We start from the raw sequence: 21442 nt of genomic DNA on the forward strand, positions 1-21442 counted from the left end.
GAAAAATGTCGTAAGGTGTTTTGTCTAAATTTGGAATAACTGAAAAATTAAAATATATCATTTATGGTAATAAAAAGCGGGTATCTTTGCAAAAGAAATAGTAACTGAAAATTAAGATCTCTATAGTAAAGCCTATTTTGGAAAGCATTTACATCGTTTATTTCTGCCTTTGGCACCAAAGAGACAAAGGCTTAAAGTTTCTTCTTCCAGTGAAAGGCTCCCTTTCTAGCTGATATAATCCCTAAAAGTAAGATTCAGTTAATTTATAAATTCTGCACCAAAACATAATTAAAACAATTACTACACTATAAAATCTTAACAGAATATTTTGATTAAGGAACTTTACTTTTGAAATGTAGTGGAAGAATAAAAAAGAACTATAACAACTAGTGTCATGAACTGAATTGACATCATTTTTAAAAATATAAACAGATTTTAAAAGATTATTTCAAGTAATTCATTTTAACATGATTGCAATTATCTCAAAAGTTGTATCTCAAATTTATTTAATTAACTTAATATTTCTATTTTGCCTCCGTTTAAATCTGAAGAATGTGTGACATTATATTACTTAGTGTGCTTATTTTTGTATGTGTTTATGACAACATATCTTCTCCCTAATATTTAAGATTGTGTTGTGCTTTAAGGTAAGAATAAGTTGGCCAAGGTTTATATAGACACATTCTACTATACTTAGAAAAGTGGAGCAAGACATTAAATTTTGTGTAACAGGCACAAGTATATAAATGGTAGTTTATTTGAACAGTCGTGAAATGAAAAATACAGAAAGATTCAGCTGAGTCATTTGTAGTTAACAATAAAAGAATAAGAGCAACGATGATTTATTCCCTTTATATTTCTTCCCCCCAAAACCAAGAATACTTAAAATGAAAAGCCTGTTATGTTCTGAACAGATTAAGTGATGATTAAGTAATGATTTATGCTGATTATATTGTCAAAATCATGGCAAAAGCTAAATTTTGTGGGAGAAACCTAAGGAAGGAGAATTTAGGAGAAATACTTCAGGCTTTGAAGAAACCTATTAGATAGCATGACTCCACAATCACATTTTTTTGTCTTTTTGATACAGGGTCTTCCTGTAGCCCCACCTGTCCTGGAACTCACTATGTAGACCAGGCTGGCCTCAAACTCACAGAGATCCGCCTGTTTCTGCCTCCCGAATGCTGGGATTAAAGGCTTGTGCCACCACGCCTAGCTTTTTACTTTTTTTTTTCTCACAATCACATTTTGTTAGTGTTTAGTTATAGTTACATGATTAAGCCAAAATATCCTGACTGTAACATAAATTGGAGGTGACTATGTATATATTCATCTGAGACAGGGTCTTCCTCAAAATTCTGTTTTTCTAGGCTCTTTCCTATCTTCTTTGGCAGTTTTCTTTTCATGTAATCTCTCTCTCTCTCTCTCTCTCTCTCTCTCTCTCTGTTTCTCTCTCTGACATTTGTCTCCATTGATATTACGCTCATTAAACAAGTGATAACTTACTTTGCACTTGCTTGCATTATGACCCACAGTATGGTTGCTTGTCATGAAAGACCAGTCTCTTGCTGTGCAATTTGGTGTTGTAACCAAATTTTGTAATGTCGTACATCCTCACAGTTTCTGGTTAGGTGTGGATCAGGAAAACACATGGTGACTCTCATACTTCTTTGTAGTTAACGTTCTGGTGAAATATACTCAGCTAATTATCTGCAGTGGACTTTCCATTCACTAATACTGGTCATTTTGTGACACTGATACAAACTTTACTAGTTTTCAAAATTGATGTTACAGAATTTAGTTGGTGTTACAATCATGTATTGTGATCTTGGGTAAATTTGAACTTTTAAAACATTATTCATTTATCCAGTAACATTTATGTGCTATTGATTTGGGAACTAGGAAGTGAATGTGATAGGTAAGGCCTTAGCTGTAAAATGTGGTTAATAGTAGAGCTGGTTTGAGGATAAAATAAAATGTAAAGTGCTTAGTTATCTCAATTAAATGTCTATTAGTAGTAGGAGTAGGAGTAGGAGTATTTTGGTGACACCAGTTGGCTAATCTTCTAAACTTCTTTCCAAAATTTTACATATGTTTTAAAGTTTGGGGTATTAGTAAACAAGAATAAAAATGAGCTTCTTGCCGGGTGTGGTGGCTCACGCCTTTGGGAGGCAGAGGCAGGCAGATCTCTGTGAGTTCAAGGCCAGCTTTGGTCTACATAGTGAGTTCCAGGACAGCTGGAGCTACAGGGAGACCTTGTCTCAAAAAGACCAAAAAAAAAAAAGAGCTTCTTAAATTTTACTTGACTTGTACCACTAGCATGAAAACATCATAGTTTTACTAATGATGCTGTTGCTATTTGAGATGGGGATTTGTTAACTCATGCCAACTGAAGAAAGTAACAGTTCTGCATCTCATAAAATTGAGTTAGACAAAATGGTTACTGTAAGAACTGGCAACATTTATTGACATTGAAATGATCATAGAAAAAACAGTTTCTCTTTTAGTCAATGGACTTATTTAAGAATTATACCAATAAATCACCTATAATGGTAGCATTTGCTTCTATACTCTCTAGGATTCTTTGTATTCTACTAAGAGCTGCAGAGAAGCCTACATAGATTTTTGAAGGAAACAGTATGTGAAACATCATGTTTGCAATATGTCACTCATTTTAAATCCCATTATTACTCTTTGGTTCTTATATAAGAATATCTGAACACAAAATGACATCCTGTAAAATAGATCCTGGGAACTCTGTGTTGTAGGAGTTGACCGAAAGCCTGAAACAGAACCCTTTCAAAAGGCATGTGTGGAAGGGGGCGGAGGAGGGCAGCGGGGAGGGGCGGTCTCCATGACCATGATCAGTCTCCCTCAGTTGACAGATCTGGACTTTCCAGAGCCCTTTAATTGTCCAGGGGAGCGCCGACAGCCCCGTCCCTCCTCCCTCCTCATCGCTGTGTTTCTGGGTGGCACAGCCCAGCTCTAGTCCACCGAAGTCCACATCTCGCTTCTCCACGGGTCTCGGAAATCACCTAGCGAGAAAGCAAGGAAACCCGGGATTCCGGTGGTCACCCTCGGGTCTGGCGCTGCCCCACTGCCCTCGGTGGCTGTCCGTTCAACTGGTGAGCAGCTCATTTCGCCCGCCTGTCCCTTTTGAGGCTGCTGCAGCCTCTCTCCTGCCCGCCCGCCCCACTCGGCTAGGATCCACCTCCCCCGCGGCCTCTCCCGGCCCCCTGGAGCATCTGTCCGCGTGCCGACCCCGGGGCGGGAACGCGAGTGTGCAAGCTGCCCGCACCTGCCTGCCTTGCAGACAGACCTCGGGCTCCAGCCTCAGCCTCGCGCTGCCCGGCGCACGCGCACACGCCCAGCGCGCGCCTGCTGTCGGCCCTGGGGGCGGGACCGCGCGGCGGCGAACGGGCGGGGGGCTCGTGGAGCGCGCGCCCCGCACCCGAGGGCTGCGGAGAGATATTTTGGGTGGCAGGAGGCCCCTCGTCATTTCCGCCGGGCAGCTCTTCGTGCCGGGGGCTTCACTCCCGCGCTCCAGGCGAGCCGGCAAGTTGGCTGCGGCCGTGCGGCTGCGGCTCTGCCTTCCAAAGCCGCGACCCTCGGCGGCTCGAGCCATGAACTGAAGCCCGCGGGACGGAGCCGGGCGGAGCGGCCGAGGCAGCAGCAGCCGCCGCCTGTGCTGGGACTGAGCAGAGCCGGCGCGGAGCCGCGACCCGAGCGCTTAGCCTCCCGCTCTGGCAGTGGCTGAGGGTGCCTGTTCCAGAAAGCCACACAAAAGCCGCTGTCTCCGCCGCCGACCCCGGAGGGACGTTGCGGCCACCCGGGGACCCCACCTGACGAAGGCTCCCGCCGCTGACTTCGTTTTGTGTCCGAGGTCCGCGCCCCACGCGGAGGCAAGCCAGCGCTCATGGCTCTGATCATGGAACCAGTGAGCAAATGGTCTCCGAGTCAAGTAGTAGACTGGATGAAAGGTAATGATGCCCTCTGTGGGGAGGGCGACCTGACACGGGGGCGGGGGTCCCGGCACCAGGACCGAGGGAGGGGCGCCCGTCCAGGCACAGCCGGCCTGCGGACCTTCCACAGCCTGATCAGGGTCCCCTCTGGGAACGAAGGGGGTCCCCCGGGTCTGGCAGGAGTCCGGGGGCCATGGTCTCCTTTTGTCTTCATCTGGAGGGGCGCGAAGAGCGAGAGGGCGGCGGGCGCCACCTGGTTGGAGGCTGGAAGCAGGGCGGTGGAATCCCAGAGCATCTCGTCCACTTCTTGCTTCCCTCGATGCCCTCGGGGCCAGGAGGACGAGGCGACCCTTGTTTCCCAGCTCAGGGATGAGCCCTCGGGACCTGCTCCCCGATGATTGCCCCTCCACCAGCCCCTTTGTTCCTGGAAACCTGACGCCCCTTCTGCAGCCGCCCCTGCCAAGTGCCTTCTCCAATGCCAACTCTCCTGGCAACTTTTAAGCCTGCATAATGGGGTCAGAATGTAGTCGTCCCGGTGTGAAGCTAGGGATCCCTTCCTCCAGATTGAACTGGGGAAGCTCGGGGAGGGGGAGAGCTACTTTGGGGTGAGGAAAACATGCTTCCCTTGGGACAGCATCTTAGCTGGTGGATGCGGGCTCCTTCTTGCGCACCTCAGCACGTCCTTTGCTTCCCTGGGTTCAGGTTGCTGGAGGCTTTGGACCTCGCGGCTTTTTATTGCGAGCTCAACGCTAGGGGTAAGGTGGTGCACATTCAAGTACCCTCTCATTTCTTCCATCTTGAAGGCTCCCTTCCTTTCCCCCTCTGACAGTTTCTAATAACCACAGTTACAGACCTTCGCCCTAGTAATCACAAACGTGGGATTTTTCTCTGGTCCCTGGGCTTTCGTGTCTCACTATCTCCCTCTGTTGTCTGAGTTCAGGGGCTTGTGAGGACCTCTCCAGTCCATCCCCAGGCCCAACTCTGAAAAGGGGATGGATGCTTTAAAATAAGGGATTCTTGGACACGCTTGGAAGATGCTTGAGAGATCTTCAAAGCCTTGCTCAAGGGTCGTACCTGAGCACACTTTCTAGTTAGATGGACTCCAAGGCTTATTAGCTCTGAAAATCCCCGTTCCAAAAATAAAGGAGCCCCCTTCTTAGGCTTGCTTAGCAGTCCGACTTTCTAAGCTCCAGATACTTTAGGGTGGAAGGTGAGTGGTTGGAAGGTATTGAAAGTAGCAATGAGAAACTCAATCCTCCCCTTCCATCTTCCCCTCAACCTTTTTGAACACTTGCTTATTCCCCTGTATTTTCCTCTATCTGTTTTGCTTCGTTTTATCCCGTACTTTCCCCGTTACTCCTCACTTTTTCTCATCTAATATGTGAAAAATGCTTTGTAACTGCAAAGCACAGTGTAAGTGCAAGTGAATTGAATTAAACCTAATTCATTATTTATCAACTGTCCCCTGTGTGCAGTGCATTGTGCTAAGGTGCCACGGGAGTTATAAAGATGACTAAGACAAAGTCCTGCAGTGGCTCATCTTTTTGGCTGCTGGTTCCCTTTCCATATTTGCTCTTGAAATTCCGTGTTCCTAGATCCCATCAAGCCCCCCTCAATCAACACACACACACACACACACACACACACGCACATGCACACACACGCACATGCACACACACGCACATCTCAAATACGAGGAAAAAAATCTATCTTTTTGATTTCTCAGTCATGGAAGGCATGATGTGTGCAGGAAGCCAAAATGCTTAATTAAAACTCTTGATTTTTTAATTTGTCTGAAAGGTTGGTTTAGTTAGAGTCTGTTGCTGCAATATTCAAAGGAAAGCTCTCTTGGCTTCATGGAAGTCAGATTACCTTCATAGACTACCTCCTAGAGATTCCCATGATGCTTGTAGTGAGTGCTGCGTACTCCATCTTCTTTACCTTCCACCCTGTTACATTGTTGCGTTTTCTCTTTCCACAGTTTAGGTCCTCAGAAGCAAGTGCAACATACAGTGCATGTAATTGGACACACATTATTAGTTTTCCAGTATACTAGTCCTTTAAAAATCTCTCCAGTGTAAAACGCAGTTCCTTTGAACTTAGGTAAAAACTATTTGCTGTGATTTTAAATTTACGTGGTATTTAAATTGGATAACTTGTTTTGTACCTGTTGGTAACACATTTTAGAGCAACCTGAAAAGATCATTTAGGTAACCAAGATAGAATTTGTGTATCTTTGTATAACAAAGGATTGGAAGACAGTAGCTGAATCAACTATCTACTTCAGGTTCCAGATAGCTACTTGGAGTCCCAAACTGCTTATTGTTAAAATTTCTATAATATTCATATAAATTTCATTTGAAATCCTATCAGAAAATGAGATTTAAAAAAATAATTGGATCAAATGAACATTTCCTCAATTTGTACCTTGTACAGTTACCTTAGTTAATTTTTCTCTACAATTTTCCCCAGTAAACTTACAAAAGAAACGCAAAAATGCTTTTCACATGTTCTTCAAATGCAGAAATATTTGAAAATCAGCTGCTAATTTAGCCTGTAGCTTTGAGATGATTAAACCTCACTTAATATTTTTAATGCATAGTGTTAAACAATCAGGACTAAAGAATGAACAAAATTTTGTTGTTGTTGTTGTTGTTGTTGTTGTTTGAGACAAGGTCCCATATAGCACATACTGGCCTTGAACTTGCTATGTGGCCAGGGATGACCTTAAACTTCTCTTATTTCCACTTCCCCAGAACTGGGATTCTAGGCAGGTGCCACCACTCCCGGTTTTCTGCAGTGCTGGAAATCAGACTCAGAGTTTCCTGCATGTTAGACATAGGACAGACTCATCAACTGAGCTGCATCCCTAGCCCCTAAAGAATGAATACTTTCGAACAACTCCAGCATTCTGAGAGTTCTTCAGAATATGTTCCTTATGTGACAGTTTCATAATTCATAACATTTATAGCTTTCATCTGGTCACAGTCTTAAATACTTAACACTGTTCAGTAAAGTACATACTTTATGTTCTTTCTAGGATGTTTTTCTCTTTACTAAGTTGAAAAACCATCGTTACAGAATATACATAAACATTTATAGAAATGATGTAGAAACTCAGTCATCAAAGAAGGAAATGAAGGAGAAACTTTAATTTATTGAGCTTTCATAGCATATGTTCAAAATTATTTTATGAAGGAACATTTATATTTGGCAATTTATTTTCATATATTACTTTTACTTAAATACATTTGAAGGACATATAAATAAATATTTATATATGAATTATTAGCAAGGATGTTTCCCACCCCAGCCTCACTATTAGTAAAATACAATACTTCTCAAATTTTCTGCTGGCAATGAAGATTTGATATGACACATTGTTAATGTAAGTTGCAGTAAATACACAATGCACAAACTCTTTTAAGAGTCAGTAAAATTAGGATTTTTCTCCAAGGTTATTTTGATAGTACCTCTGGATATTTGGTGATCACTCAAAGTTTTACATGAACTAAAATTCTAATTAAATTGCTCTTGGATAAAATGATATACTCATCTCCATGTTTTAGCACTTGAAATCAGCTTCTACAATTGGAAAGTGCATTTAATCATCTTGTAATTTTGATAAGATTGTAAAACATAAACCTTTTCAAAGTCAACAAAGGCAAACAAGTTATTGAGAAAAGCCATAAGCAATAAAGTAAGACAATAACTTTCAATTTTTTTGCTCAGCTTATTACACTAAAATAGGTTATTTCTCAGTTGCTGTTTGTTTACTTGAGAAGCCTGAAAATAATTCACAATTTGCAATTACATGAATCCCTAGTCCTCCACTTTTTTACTCACTGAAATATAGCAAAAACCTTTGAGCACTTTAGTGTTCCTCTTAGTCATTTTATTATTAATTTTCCTTGTCCATCTCTTACTGAGTAATTCCACTCTTCTTTTCACACCTTTTTCAACTTTGAGTTTAAGTCAAAATATCCACATGACCAAAATAGTTATTTTCGAGGACTAGTTCCCCCTCTGGTGTGCTTCTAGCGAGCTTTAGTCTCTTTCTGGGTCAAATAAAATGATTGTGATTTTCAGTGTCAACCAAAGGCCCTGTTTTGCTGGCCTTTTCATATGATCTCAGGGGCTTAATGCCAATCAATTTTGTATTATTATAAGCCATACAACAATCTAAAGTTTTAAGATAGCCTTTAGCCTATTCCACAGTCAATTGCATGCATCTTACTATTCATAATAGACCATTTTATTTGAGAAGTATTCCCTGACTTCTGATTTCTGTACTGATGACTCAGCCATCTTAAAGATAGAAAAAAGAAATACATTATTTTAGTTACAAAAAGCAAATTTAATGTTTTATATAAAATCCTATAATAAAAGAAAGCATAATGGTGACATAATGCTATTCAGTGTAAAAAGTTAAGTAGTGTAAAGGAAACTGTATCTTATGTGACAAAGAAGTTTTGACAGGTAATTGAAATTCTCCCCTCATAGGATGCAGAGTTTAGATTGAAATGTATCTTAATTTTACAAAAGAAATTGTCAAAATTTTGAATTAAATTTTATCAAGAGAGATATCAGAAATAATTTTATGGAAGGAACTTGAAACTGTATACACTGTAAGAAAAAATGTGTTAAATGTAATTTTAATTGATCACATGGGCCATACCACTTACTTTTGAAAAATTAGATACTTTTTCAAAGGCAAGGTGGCTAGATAGGTACCAACAATCATTTACCTTGGATGTGACAGTTTTTTCTAATAAGAGTTCTTGTTATTTGATGCAAAGAAGATGTTTCCCTTTTTGATATGTATAGTTCACAAGAAACATTTGATTTATTGTGTCATTGACATTTGATTTTTAACACACATAATTTAGTTGTGATTAGGAATACATATGGATGTATTCTGGACCTCAGATATTATATCTACATGGAAAGTGTTTTAATGGATTTTTAAAAACTAATTGTACTCTGCTTTTGAGAAATTATTCTCTGTAAGAGATTAAAACAACATTAAAAATTCTATACAAGGATAGAGACAGGTACCAAGTGCTACACTTAGTAAATTTTTTTGAAGTTTCTGTTCTGTATGCAAGCCTCAATCAAAAGAGATGATAGGTTTGTGAACCAAAACCGTCTGAGGGAAGGTTGGGGTTTTAGCAACTATTTAAATTGTTTAAGGTATATTCTAAAATAAATATATCTTAATATAGAAGGTACATTTAGAAACTGTCGAGCTGCGATAAGGTTGTTAACTGGGTAGTTTAATCTAGATTTGTCTGGTTGAAGAGAGAGGAGGTGGGCAGGAAAGGGAAAGTGAGGGAGGACTGTGAGTAGGTGACAAAAAAGTACAAGAACAAATCTGCATTTGAGAAAGACAATAAAACTCTCATCATGTCCTGAGTTTAAATAAATACCACATTATAAAACGTTGGCTGCCAAAAATCAGCCCACAAAGAATGTGTATTGAATTGGTGCAGCTGTTTCAAATCTGTTTCTCAGGAATCATTTGGAAATAATGTTAAAAAGAGTTATTTTGAAGATCAATTACATCATTAACATTATGGTGTTGGATATTTAGAATTTTACTGATCCACATTCTTACGTGAAGAATGAAGCTAGGGTTTAAAATATTAATCCAGCTCTTAAAGCAGTAATAAATTATCATTTTCATTTAAAGCAAAACAACCTCAGATTGGACCTGAATTTGTTCCCAATGACATTTAACTTCCTATGTGACTTCTTTACACTACTTCACTCATAAGACTTACTGTGTAAGATGCAGTATTAGCTTTTATAAAGAATAGTAGAAAGAGTATCTGAACTAAGTTAAAGGAGGAAGGGAGAGGAGGTAATTTGGGGAAAACGGAGTGCAAAACTTTCTTATGGTTGTTATCATCCTTTAGTGGCTACAAACAGGAACTAGAGTCCTTAATGTGGAATCATTGTGTTGTGTTACATTCAGTGAGTGAATTCACAGTTTTCTTGAAGAGCATAGGTCTGTACTTCTCAAAATGTTGTTTTTCTGTGATTGTGAAAGCCAGATGACCAAAAAAAAAAAAAAAACCGCATAGTTGATTTTTGTTAAATTTTTTAAATATGTTAAATCAAAACAAACATCGATATTACATCCATGATACAGAAAGTAAAATTGATATGACTTCAGGAATTTTAGGCTTGAAGCAGGCTGTTTAAAACTGCAATCCCCAGACCTCCCAGGGCTTAGTACACTCTGTTCAGCAATTGTGAATACACCGGAGGGAAAGTTTGAGAAGTCCTAGTTGGATTTAGAAAAGGTAAAATTACTGTACTATCTTTCTCTCTTTTCTCCTGTCATTACAAGGGGGAAGATGGGATCTTTTCTTTTATGGTTCATGATAAGTATACCATCTTACTTTTGTTTATCTGCATGATCCATAAACCTTCAGCCACATGAGCTCCTTAACAGTGATTCTTAACTGATTTTATCTGCTCACATCTCGCCACCCCTCCGCCCCAGTTTTTAAAAATTTAATGCCTTCTCATTGTTTTTAGGATAAAGATCTTAGTTATTAACATGATTTCTGAGACCCTTGAAGGTTTGATTATTTTCTGTGTGCTAAGGCTCATACCGGATACCAACTACACTGGATGCCCCAGTCCTTTCTGCTTGCCATCTAGGCCTCTGTGCTTCAAGCGTTCTCTTGCCATGTTTGTTCACCTCAAGTCATATTCACCCTTCAGGTCTCAAGCTTTTCCTCCTACACATCAGAAAAGTCATCCCATGTTCCTCAACTCATATAACATCCTTAGTTATATGCTTTTCTATTACCACATACATCTCCTCTCTGCCATTTGCCAATTTTATTTTATCATTAATTTGTATGGGTATTTGATTAATGTCTAACTGCCCTACTAAATGAAGGCAGGCATCCCATTTGTTTTATGTAACAATGTATAAGATAGTATCTGGTGTATTATATACAGTCAAAATATTTGTTGAGTAAAGAAATAAATTAATATATTCTCAGATTACTAGGCTGTCAGCAAATCTACTTTCCTAAATGACAATGTGCAGGAAGTCCCTTATAGTGCTCTAATGGATAATTCAGTGTCTATGTATATGTTGTATACCAGAGTACATTTTAAAAACAGAATAAAATAAATTAGGATTACATGATCCATGTCTCATAGTTGTGTTGGCTTACACCAATTCAGAGTCCTAAATCATGTTTTAGAATAATTTTGTTAAGAAATATTAATCATTACAATGAGTGAAGGAATATTTTGGTATTTATGCCATAAGTATTATAAATATGATACAAATATTGTTTCCTAATGTCAGTAATCTAGCATTATATGCAAATATTTATAAACAAATATTTAGTTTTAAAAAATTGAAATATGCCCCTTCTCCTAATTATTTTTCTTCATTCAAATTTCCTAATCTACTTTTTTTGTATTTGTTAAAGAACTCTCTATAGTTTAAAACATACAGGAAACTGATGTTGATAGAATGCTTCTGTTTTTTATATTCATATTGTACTTGTTAATTAGGGGTACAAAATGGAAAAATAGCCCCTTGCATTATTAAAACAATTATCTTCATCATTATATGTAATGTGGGACTTACATTTTAAAAATGGGAATAAAATTAAGATATTTAAGATGCCCTTTTTGTTATCTTTTTGAGACAGGGTCTCCCTGTAGCCCCAGCGGGCCTAGAACTCACTATATAGACCAAGCTGGCCTCCATCTTACAGAGATCTGTGTGCCTCTGCCTCTAGAGTCCTGGGAGTAAAGGCATAAACCACCATGCCTGGTGCTTAATATGACTTTTAAAGGAATATTTTGTGTAATATTCTGTTCTTCCTTCTGTATATGATAAAAGTAATTTTAATATTTTAAACTACATATAAGTTTATTTTGACTAACTTTTAAAGGGTTTTTCATAAGAACATATGTTGAAGACATTATAAAGTGGGCTTGTTGAATAAATGTGCCCCATGTGGATTTCTTGTGAGTTAAATGCTACTAAATAAACACAATTGGACAGTTTTCTAATAAAGCATGTCTCCTCTCAGTTTAAAATAGGTAATGCATTAGTCATCACGAGTGAAATCTTAAGACCTTAAAACAGGTGTGTTGATTTTTTTACTGTTAATAAAACACATTCAGGCTTAAATGTTTCTAGTCAATGCTGCAAAAGCATCAGTTGCTGTTATGTGCTGATTTTACCTACAAACAGCTATTTGCTGTGATAGAAATTTTAAAACTTTTCAGATGTATTTAATTTCTCGTTATTTCCATTTAAATTATTATAATTGTAATACAGGTGTGCATTCATGCAGTTTCAAAATTCATCAGTATTTGCATGAATTAATTAGAACTAAAAATTTCCTAACATAAATTTATGTCAATCTATAGAATATTTTGATACATGTAAAAATTTTTAGAAGACAATTTTTATTAAGTAAACTAAAACTTATATTGACATTAATATATGAAAATATTTGTCAAATATACACACAGCTGTTGGCATTGATATTCTTAGAGATTAGTCTTATAGGATAGATATGATAGTCTTCAGATGCACTGATGGATAAGAAGACCTAATATGTTAGTTGCCTTTTAAAACTAGTGGACAGTATCCTATTTTGTTGTTTGCATGAACTTTTTATTTTTGTTTCAGAAACATGTTATTTTAGAACAAGTTTGCAACACATTTTCTCAAGTAATTCCTACAACAAATCAATAGAAGTCTGGCTTTAAATCCTGCATTTTACTTTTTTCGCTCTCTTCACTAAAGATTATAGTAGAATTCAATTTCTAAGGAGATGGCTATAGTTATATGTAATTTATTAATAAAACTTTAAAATACTAGTTTTAAATAATTCTGAATGATAACTTTAAATAATATATTTGTTTAATTCAGAGGCTGGAGAGATAGCTCTGCAATTAAGAGCACTGGCTACTCTTGCAGTGGACCTGGATTTCGTTCCCAGCACCCACATGGTAGCAAATAGCTGTCCATAACTCCAGTTCCAGGGGATCCAACACCCTCTTCTGACTTCCACAGGCATTGCATGGCACAGGTGCACTTATATACATGCAGGCAATACACTCATATACATAAAAATAATAAAATATAAAACATATTTGCTAAATTTTGATGTGTCATGTATGTATATATAGGAGTTTATTTACAATACTGTGTATTTTCTTCAACTATTCACATTATTTTCAAAAATTTTAACAGTCCTGGGGGATTGTCATAATTCTATCTTCCAGAACAGAGAAAAAGTTCATGTTTTGATTTGGGGTAATTTACTTATATTTTGGTTTTCAAAACAAGTCACTAGTGTATTAAATATATATATATATATATATAATAGAAAATGTAGAATTTTTGCTAATGTTGCTCAAAATAGACATACACTAGGCCGTTTGCAAACTTTAATATTGGCTTGCAAGAACCTATGTAAAAACCACATTTTCTATGGTATAGAGCCGATGTGATATGGCACAGATCCATGCTTCTTCCCCAGTTTCCTCCCTATTGCTGGAAAGATGAGCTTTGTGGCAGTCTGTAATGACGCTAATATTACCTAAAATCAGTGACCCAAGTCTTTCTTATCCAGAAGCCCTCTTGCTTATCTCCAAGCTATCAGAACAGACACTGTCATTTTGATGTTAAAATTTGATGTTAAATTGTTACATAGAATCCTATAGAATATGTATGATTAATTTTTCTTTCTAGTTTGTTCCTAGACATAATGCTTTGAGTTTATTCATGATAAAATCGTGTTACTTGAGAATAAACTTACTTGGGCTCCAGTTGGAAATCACTCCTAATTTATGAAGAAAGTATTTGCTAATCAGTCCCATAATACCTGAAAATTTGGAAAGAAATTGTTTGACCCTGAAGAAGAATACAGTGTTTTCGAGCACCATATTTTCCAGGAGCAATTTTCACACTGAATATATCATGGTTAGAATGTAGTTTTAGTTAAATTTTTTGACAACTTGGAATAGCAGATTTTTTGACGTATTTTTGAAAACATATAATACAAATTGATCCTTCTCTTTTGCCAAGCCTAGAAAGCTCTCACACACTTTACTTTTGATATTAGTAGCAATCCTTATAAAGGAGATAAGGGGGCCAATGAGATGTCTCAGAGGGCAAAGGCTCCTGATGCTAAGCCTGAAAACTTGGACCTATCTCCTAGGACACACATGGTAGAGGAAAGAACTGATTCTTATGAATTTTCCTCTGACTTTCATACATGTGTGGTATACATATACATACACACTCCACCCCCTACACCACCACATGCTAAATTAATAATTAAATAATAATATAAATGACTTTTTTTAAAGTGAGGTAACGGACAGTGTTTAATGTGTTTTGTAAAGAACACAGACATTAAGCAGCTCAACGCAGATTCTATAGCTGATTAGTAATGGAATGCGGTTTAATATCACCTTTTTTTCCTCTATTGAATTGGATTTACACTTTAGTGGGTGAGAAACCCATTCAAGTATGTGCATAAGTATTTTCAGAATTAACTGTTTAATTTTCTACTGTTTCTAATTGAAAACAGTAAAAACTGAAAATAACAACACTTTGCTTAGAAATAGCCAATGAATTCTCCTATACATCCAGATATTTTCTTGTGTGTATACTATTTGCTTTTATATTAGTATATATACATTTTACAAAATAATGGCTTGCAGTATGACATTTTCATACATGTATGTAACATACCCCATTGCCTTCTCTTGTTCCCTGGTCCCTTTCCCAAAAGTCTTCTTAATACTTTCATGTCTTTATTTTAAGTCTAGATTCTGCATGTGAGATAAAACATATGATACTTGTTTGAGTCTAGCTTGTATTGTTTAACATAATTTACAGTTTCATACGTTTTCCCATAAATAACATAATAATGTTCTTCTTTATAGCCACATGACGTTCCATTTGTGTGTGTGTGTGTGTGTGTGTGTGTGTATAATTTTCATTCATCTGATGGTATAGACCTAGGCTGATTTATCTTGACTGTTATGAGTAATACTATGATACACATACATATGCAGGTTACCTGTATTGTATGATTGCTTTCCCACTGGTTTCAAAATACATAGTATTTTTATTTTGCCCTCGTATCAGAGGTAAAAGTGACATAGAATAATCTTATGAATACTTTCAATAGATATCTTCTCCATCAGACCAACTTTCTCTAGTACTTGGTAAAGTAGGCTTCGGCTTTTTCGTCTACTTGGACTCTAATAAGGTGTGTTTATGGTGAAGTTCTTCTGTTCTGAATAGGGATCTGGCTACTGACAACAATATCTTACCTACCTGCTGTATATCCTAAAATGAATATTAGGAGAAATAGGACCAGGATCAACTCATTTGATATGTCAAATGTTTATAAGTGATTCACATTTTAAAGTAGCAAATTTTGTTCTATTCAGATTTACTCTACATTGACAATCTGTTTATCAGTGTTTCTTTGAAGACTATTCATTGCATTCTTATGGCTCTCACCACATACTGATTGGTTCCTTAAAATTGGTTCATTTGAAAACTATTATTAATCCAAAGTTTGATGTATGATAGCTTAGTGAATCACAAAAGTAGTTTAAATGGTAGAAAAAAATTAATCATAATTTAAGATCTTTGCAAAATTTTTAGTGATCAAGTTGAGCTAGGGATGTTTGATCAGTTACCCGTAAAACGATAATGAAAGGTATTGCTCTATAGTATATTATATTTAAAGTGATATTGTATGTGTATCAAACATATATTGTATTCTACTATATAGGCGGTAACCTATAGTAGGATTTGTTCAGAGTAAAAATACAAAGATGATGTTTTATATTTCTCTTTGCTAATAATAATAAATAAAATTAATTTTAACATTATTATTATTTTTAAAATTGAGGTAAGCCTGATTCAGACTGAAAAATTTAAACAAATAAAAACAACTTGAATTGTAATTATAGAAAGAATAATTTGAAGTCCCTATGTTATGGACACCATCACAATACCCAGAACAATCGGTACTTTAAGCAAGTAACTATGAGCTATGATAATTACAAATATTTTGTAGTTGCCTTGGTCTTGTCCACTTTGTTTTGTAAAGCACAATTTTCTTCCTACAGAGTAAATTATATTTTAAAATCCCCATAAATGAAAAGTAATTTTATCTGAGTATTTTTTTCAAGAATTTCATCATTTTCCTTTATATAATTGTTCCCATCCTGTGTTTAAAGAAGTCTAGTAAGAGAAAGACTTGAATGCAATAATATTGTGAATCTCCATCTAGATTAGTTTTAGTGTATACCTGATTTAATGTTTAAATTCAATGGTTTTTTATGTTTGTTATTTTGAAATGAGTCCACTGTGCCAGCAGTGGACGTATACTGAAAGCCAGCACACACATATAGAAAATAAATAGAATAAGAGCTAGGGAACCAAAATTCATTCCTTAATTTTACCAATGTATAATAATTCAAATGCCTAGTTTCCTAAAGGTTACAAACTTTTTAAGTTTTATTCTTCAATTATAATTCAAACCAGGCATGGTGACACACACCTTTAATCCCAGCACTAAGGAAGCAGAGCCTAGTGGATCTTTATGAGATGGAGGCCAACCTGGTCTACATAGTGAGTTCCAGGCCAACTGTAGTTACAGGGAGACCCTATCTCAGAAAGATGAAAAAATAATAATAAAAGAATTCAAGTATGTATACACTGTTGTCGACCTTATTCTTTTTCCCTTAACAAGTTTTTTTTGGACCCAACAACACTGTTTTACATAACAGACATTATGTAATATATCTTGAAATAATATTTATAGATAGTGTCACATACTTAATACACATTTTAAAAATCAGTACAGCAGAAGCTTGGTACAGGAGTGCACATCTGTGTTCCTATCACTTAGAAGACTCAGGTAAGATTGTTTAAGCCTCAGAGTTTCAATCCAGCTTCAATAACATAGCAAGACTACATCTCAAAAAAATCACTATGATGCCCTTACTGTAATAAAAAGGAAGCATGCTTATAATAAAATAAAATGAATTTTTATATGTGAATCCTTATTAACTATAAAAAGAAAATAATTGTTTTTTAACCTATGCATAATGAACATATCTGTATTTTTTAAATAAAGTATCAAGATGTGGAATCATTCAACATAATATGTACAAGCAAATGGAAATGGAGACAGTTAAATGAATATCAGGAGAAGTAGTAACTGGACAAACTTACTTCTTATGTCAAATTAGTTCTAAGGAAGTGGCACTTAAGTGTCCATTCCTTGATTGTGACTGTTGTTAGTGACTTGGTTCAAAAAATGACAGTATGGAAGAGGGAAATAAGAAACCTGGAAATTTCTACCTTGATGAGATGATCAAAGTTATCATTGACATGATTTTTAAAGCATATACCCTGATATGATATCATATGATAAGGATAGTTCTCTGTGGATCCCCTCAAACCTATAATCTTATTGTAACCATAAGAAGCTAGAAAAAAATTTAAGGACACATTAAGAAGTACCTAACCAATACACCGCAACCTCGTCAAGATCACCAAAGAAAGAAAATATGAGAAACAGACCACAAGAATCTATATAGAGATGTGATGATTGTTATCATGGTATCCTGGATAGTATTATGCAACATTGAAACTACATTAGGAAAAAAAACAATGAAACGGTAATATGGACTTTTATGTAATACAAAAATATCAGTGCTGGTTCCACACATAAGGATCATACCATAGGAATATGAGCTATTAATAGGAGAATCTGAGTGAAAGATACACAGGAAATGGGAACTGTCCATTTTATCCAGCTTCAAATTAGGTTTTAAAACTGAAAGTTTATTTAAATTATCATGCGTGTTTAACATACTTTTAAATTTGGCAATATTAAACAATATGCAGTGTCTCATGAGAAATAGCTTTGAATTGCCTTTCTGGCTAGCATTCATAGTGCTGGAAGGTGCTGTGCAAGATACCAGAAGGAAAAAAAAAATCATCATTATTACCCAGTACTGAATCTTGTGAACTACAAAAACAACCAGCCTGGCAAAATAAGCCCACCAGTGCAATAGTGGCACAAATATTATGGGAGTAACCAACCACTCTAATTGGATTTGAGGTCTACTTTCTAAGATGTAGTTCAAACCTAGCATTGGTATCAGGCTTAGGAACTTGAGACTACACAGGTTACAGAATGTAGAGGAGAACCCAGTACTAAGTTTTTACTAAATAGTTACAATCTTAAACTGACTATTTATGATTTATTGTTATATACATAGGTTAATGCATCTCTCAGCTCTCACCAGAGAAGATTCCTTATGTAACAGATGGCAACACAGAAACCCATAACTGGTAAATGTGTGGAGAACAAGAGGCTGTAGAGTGTTTATCCCTGAATAGGACACCTATATCAAACTTCTGCCCCTACAAGGTTCAAGCCTCATTGTGGAAGTGGAGGCAGAAAGATTGTAAGAGCCAGGGGTGGTAGATGACCATAAGGAAACAGGGTTCTCCAGATGACTGGTCAGTTACTCATATAAACTCACAGCAATGGTGACAGCATGCAAACGTCCCATGCAAGCTCAAACCAGAAAAAAATCCCAGCATAAACATGAGGAAGTAATTAAGAAGCTCGTTCACCTAAGGAAGTTGTGGCAATAGATGACTGCTTAGAAGGGACAGAGACAATCTAGGTAGGTTAACCAGGCTCCAGTGAATGGACCCACACTGATGAAAATTTGGGGACACAAATTAGACTCTATGGCTTTATAATATCTGACATTTTATTAAAAGTATTCTATAATATATAATATATGATTGTTTATATAGAATACCTTAAATTGGGTGAGTGGCAATAAGAGGAGGTGGAGATAGGGGAGGATATCTAAATACTATCAAATAATACTATATGAAAAATGACAAAATTTTAATTAAAAAAGAAAAGTAAATATAAAAATAAAACAAAAATTCACTAAGTATATAGAGCAGTTCTTCATTATGAAGGATTGTTTCATACATCATCAGCAAACCAATCATTGTGATAACACAAGTTAGTTAGTTGTATGAATATATATGGTTGTAATTTGAAAAGTAAGTTTTTGAATGAATGTTATACCTGGTTACCATTCTACTGAAATTAATCTTTTACTTGATTAACTTTTAAAATTACCTTTGGCACTCAAGAAATATACGTAAGAAAAGAAAAGAAAACTTAATATACTTGCATAGAATGAAAACTAGCAAAAGTAAGCCCAGTCTCTATTTTACCTGCTGACCAGTTTGAAGTGTATGCTATTCTAAACTTTGTTAACAAAGCCTGATTCTCACCACTCATTCTAACTGTAGTTTCTGTTTCCTGTAGATACTTTTGTTCAAGAATGTTAAACAAGGCGTGAAAATTTTGAGCAAATAAATGTTGTGGTGTATACTAATTGATTTTCAGCTGTATAAATGTAAATGTGCATATAAATTTTCACACATACTTACTTGGGGGAAGATATTTGCCTAGGACAGACTTGCTGAAATTCAATATAACTAAAAGAATTTTCTAATTATTTTTTTTGCAAGGAAGCCAATACTTTTCTTCTTGTCATTAAATATAGCACATTATTTTTATCATGATAATTTTGTGGCATGTGTTCAGCTGAGTTTTGGTTAGTAGGTTGGTTACAATTTAAGATCTTTTATCACATCTCCAAGAAATTACATTATATTTTAAAATATAACATTTTAATACTTGCATTTAATTCCTATGCCTTTAAGAATTTCCTTATTTTCTAGCTTATTGATATGAAAATTCTAAACAAAAACATAAGCTCTAGTAATAAATACAGTGCAACAAAGAACTTATTGCAATTACCTGATACTTTTTTTCTTGCCATAATAAACCAATTATAATCAACATAGTTTCAATTTCTTGATTTTTGTGTTAGTAGTCTGTCTCTAAAAGTGAGAAGTTCTGCTGATACTGATGTGAATATGTTAGAATCACCTCCCTGGTTTGCTGCTAAAAGTCTTTCTTGACATCATTTGGTGAATACCATTCTACGTATATGTTAATGTCTTCTTTGAAAACGTCTTCTGCTTTTGTACAAAGTATTCTTAAACTACGATCCCCAAGCATGAAAGAGAGTTTTTTTGTTTGGAATCTTTCTATTTAAAGAATCCCACAGAACAGTAACTCTGTGAATATCAAGAATTTTAAACTGTCTTTGAACATAATGTGACTGGAAAGGATGGCTTGACTTTGGAAGATTCTCCAATATTTTTTAAATTATTTATTTAGTAACCACATAATTAGAAGAAGCATTTCATTACAACAGCATTGACATATTCAATAACAATTTCCAGTTTCCAGATATATCTCTTTCAAAATTGACTGTAAATTTTTAGGTTCACAGTTGAATTAATACAGTTATACAATATTGAACTCTGTATAAAGCCCATAAGACATAAAATTGAATGAGGTTTTAACCTTTAAGAAACATCTGCATTTCATTTTAAAATATATTGTTTCATACAGAAAACAATATCATTTTTAATGCTACCAACACTTAGATGTTTGCATATGCATCTCTAATCTCTATGTACCTGAGTATTACTAGTCAGAGTCGGTTACTTTCTGAGATCCTTGGCACCTGAGCATGGATATAAGGTCATCAGGTAGATTTTAATGGTAGTATTTTTCACCTCTACTAATTAACATGAAGCAAATTTTTATGCTTCTTCCTCAAATATAACAAATTTTTTATTTGTTGATTTTTTGTGTTTTTCATACAGAACATCACAAACAATCTTATTCATCTACATACCCACATCCCAAATGACAGCCCCCATAAACTTTCCCCCCTCCATGGACCCGTATACTTTGTCATCCCTGGTGCTGGGTTACTATCTGGGAATCCGTTTGGCCACCCTGTCCAACAACTCAAAAGAAGGTATTGCCTGTCTGGCATTGTTGCTTGTTATGTAGCCTTTAGCTATACATATGGACTCTTATGAAATTATATTGGCTCCTTTAATCTTTGGTTATAATTTCCTGTTGGATATTTAAGGCCACACATTTGGTCCAGATAAACTGATTTATTTTTATTCTTAAGATCATTTGAGGATCTGTTCCTCAGGGGTCACATGGGCTTAGGAAGAGCCCCTAGCTCCATTCATCTACCAATTCCATCTATGTGAAGATAAGTCAAAGGTCCTGCTCAATTGTGGATGGCTTCACTTGGTAGCATGGAAGAAATGTTTCCTCTGTGTTGACCCTCTTCTTTGTAGACTGGACACTGGTTCAAATCCATCTTGCAGGGTCTCCATGGCCTCCCTGACTCACCACAGTTACAGGACATTTTGAGAAATGTGCCATAGTCCCCTGGAACTTAGTCAACCTTGGAGGGTAAGGGGCAAAAACTGTCCTTTAAGTTCCTCTGACCACGTCAGT

The 21442-nt window shown here is 36.2% G+C and overlaps 1 protein-coding gene across 1 annotated transcript in view; it reads left to right on the forward strand.

The window, feature by feature from the left end:
• Positions 1-3435: 3435 nt before the first annotated feature.
• Cnksr2 (connector enhancer of kinase suppressor of Ras 2) overlaps positions 3436-21442 on the forward strand; it is a 229516-nt gene continuing 211509 nt past the window's right edge. The window contains exon 1 of the mRNA XM_029564782.1: positions 3436-3980. Coding sequence (XP_029420642.1) covers positions 3917-3980 — 64 coding nt within the window. The 5' untranslated portion in view covers positions 3436-3916. The remainder of the gene's footprint in view (positions 3981-21442) is intronic.

Source organism: Nannospalax galili, unplaced genomic scaffold (genome assembly GCF_000622305.1).
Source record: "Nannospalax galili isolate Female #2095 unplaced genomic scaffold, S.galili_v1.0 scaffold217, whole genome shotgun sequence".
NCBI classification, from domain to species: domain Eukaryota; kingdom Metazoa; phylum Chordata; class Mammalia; order Rodentia; family Spalacidae; genus Nannospalax; species Nannospalax galili.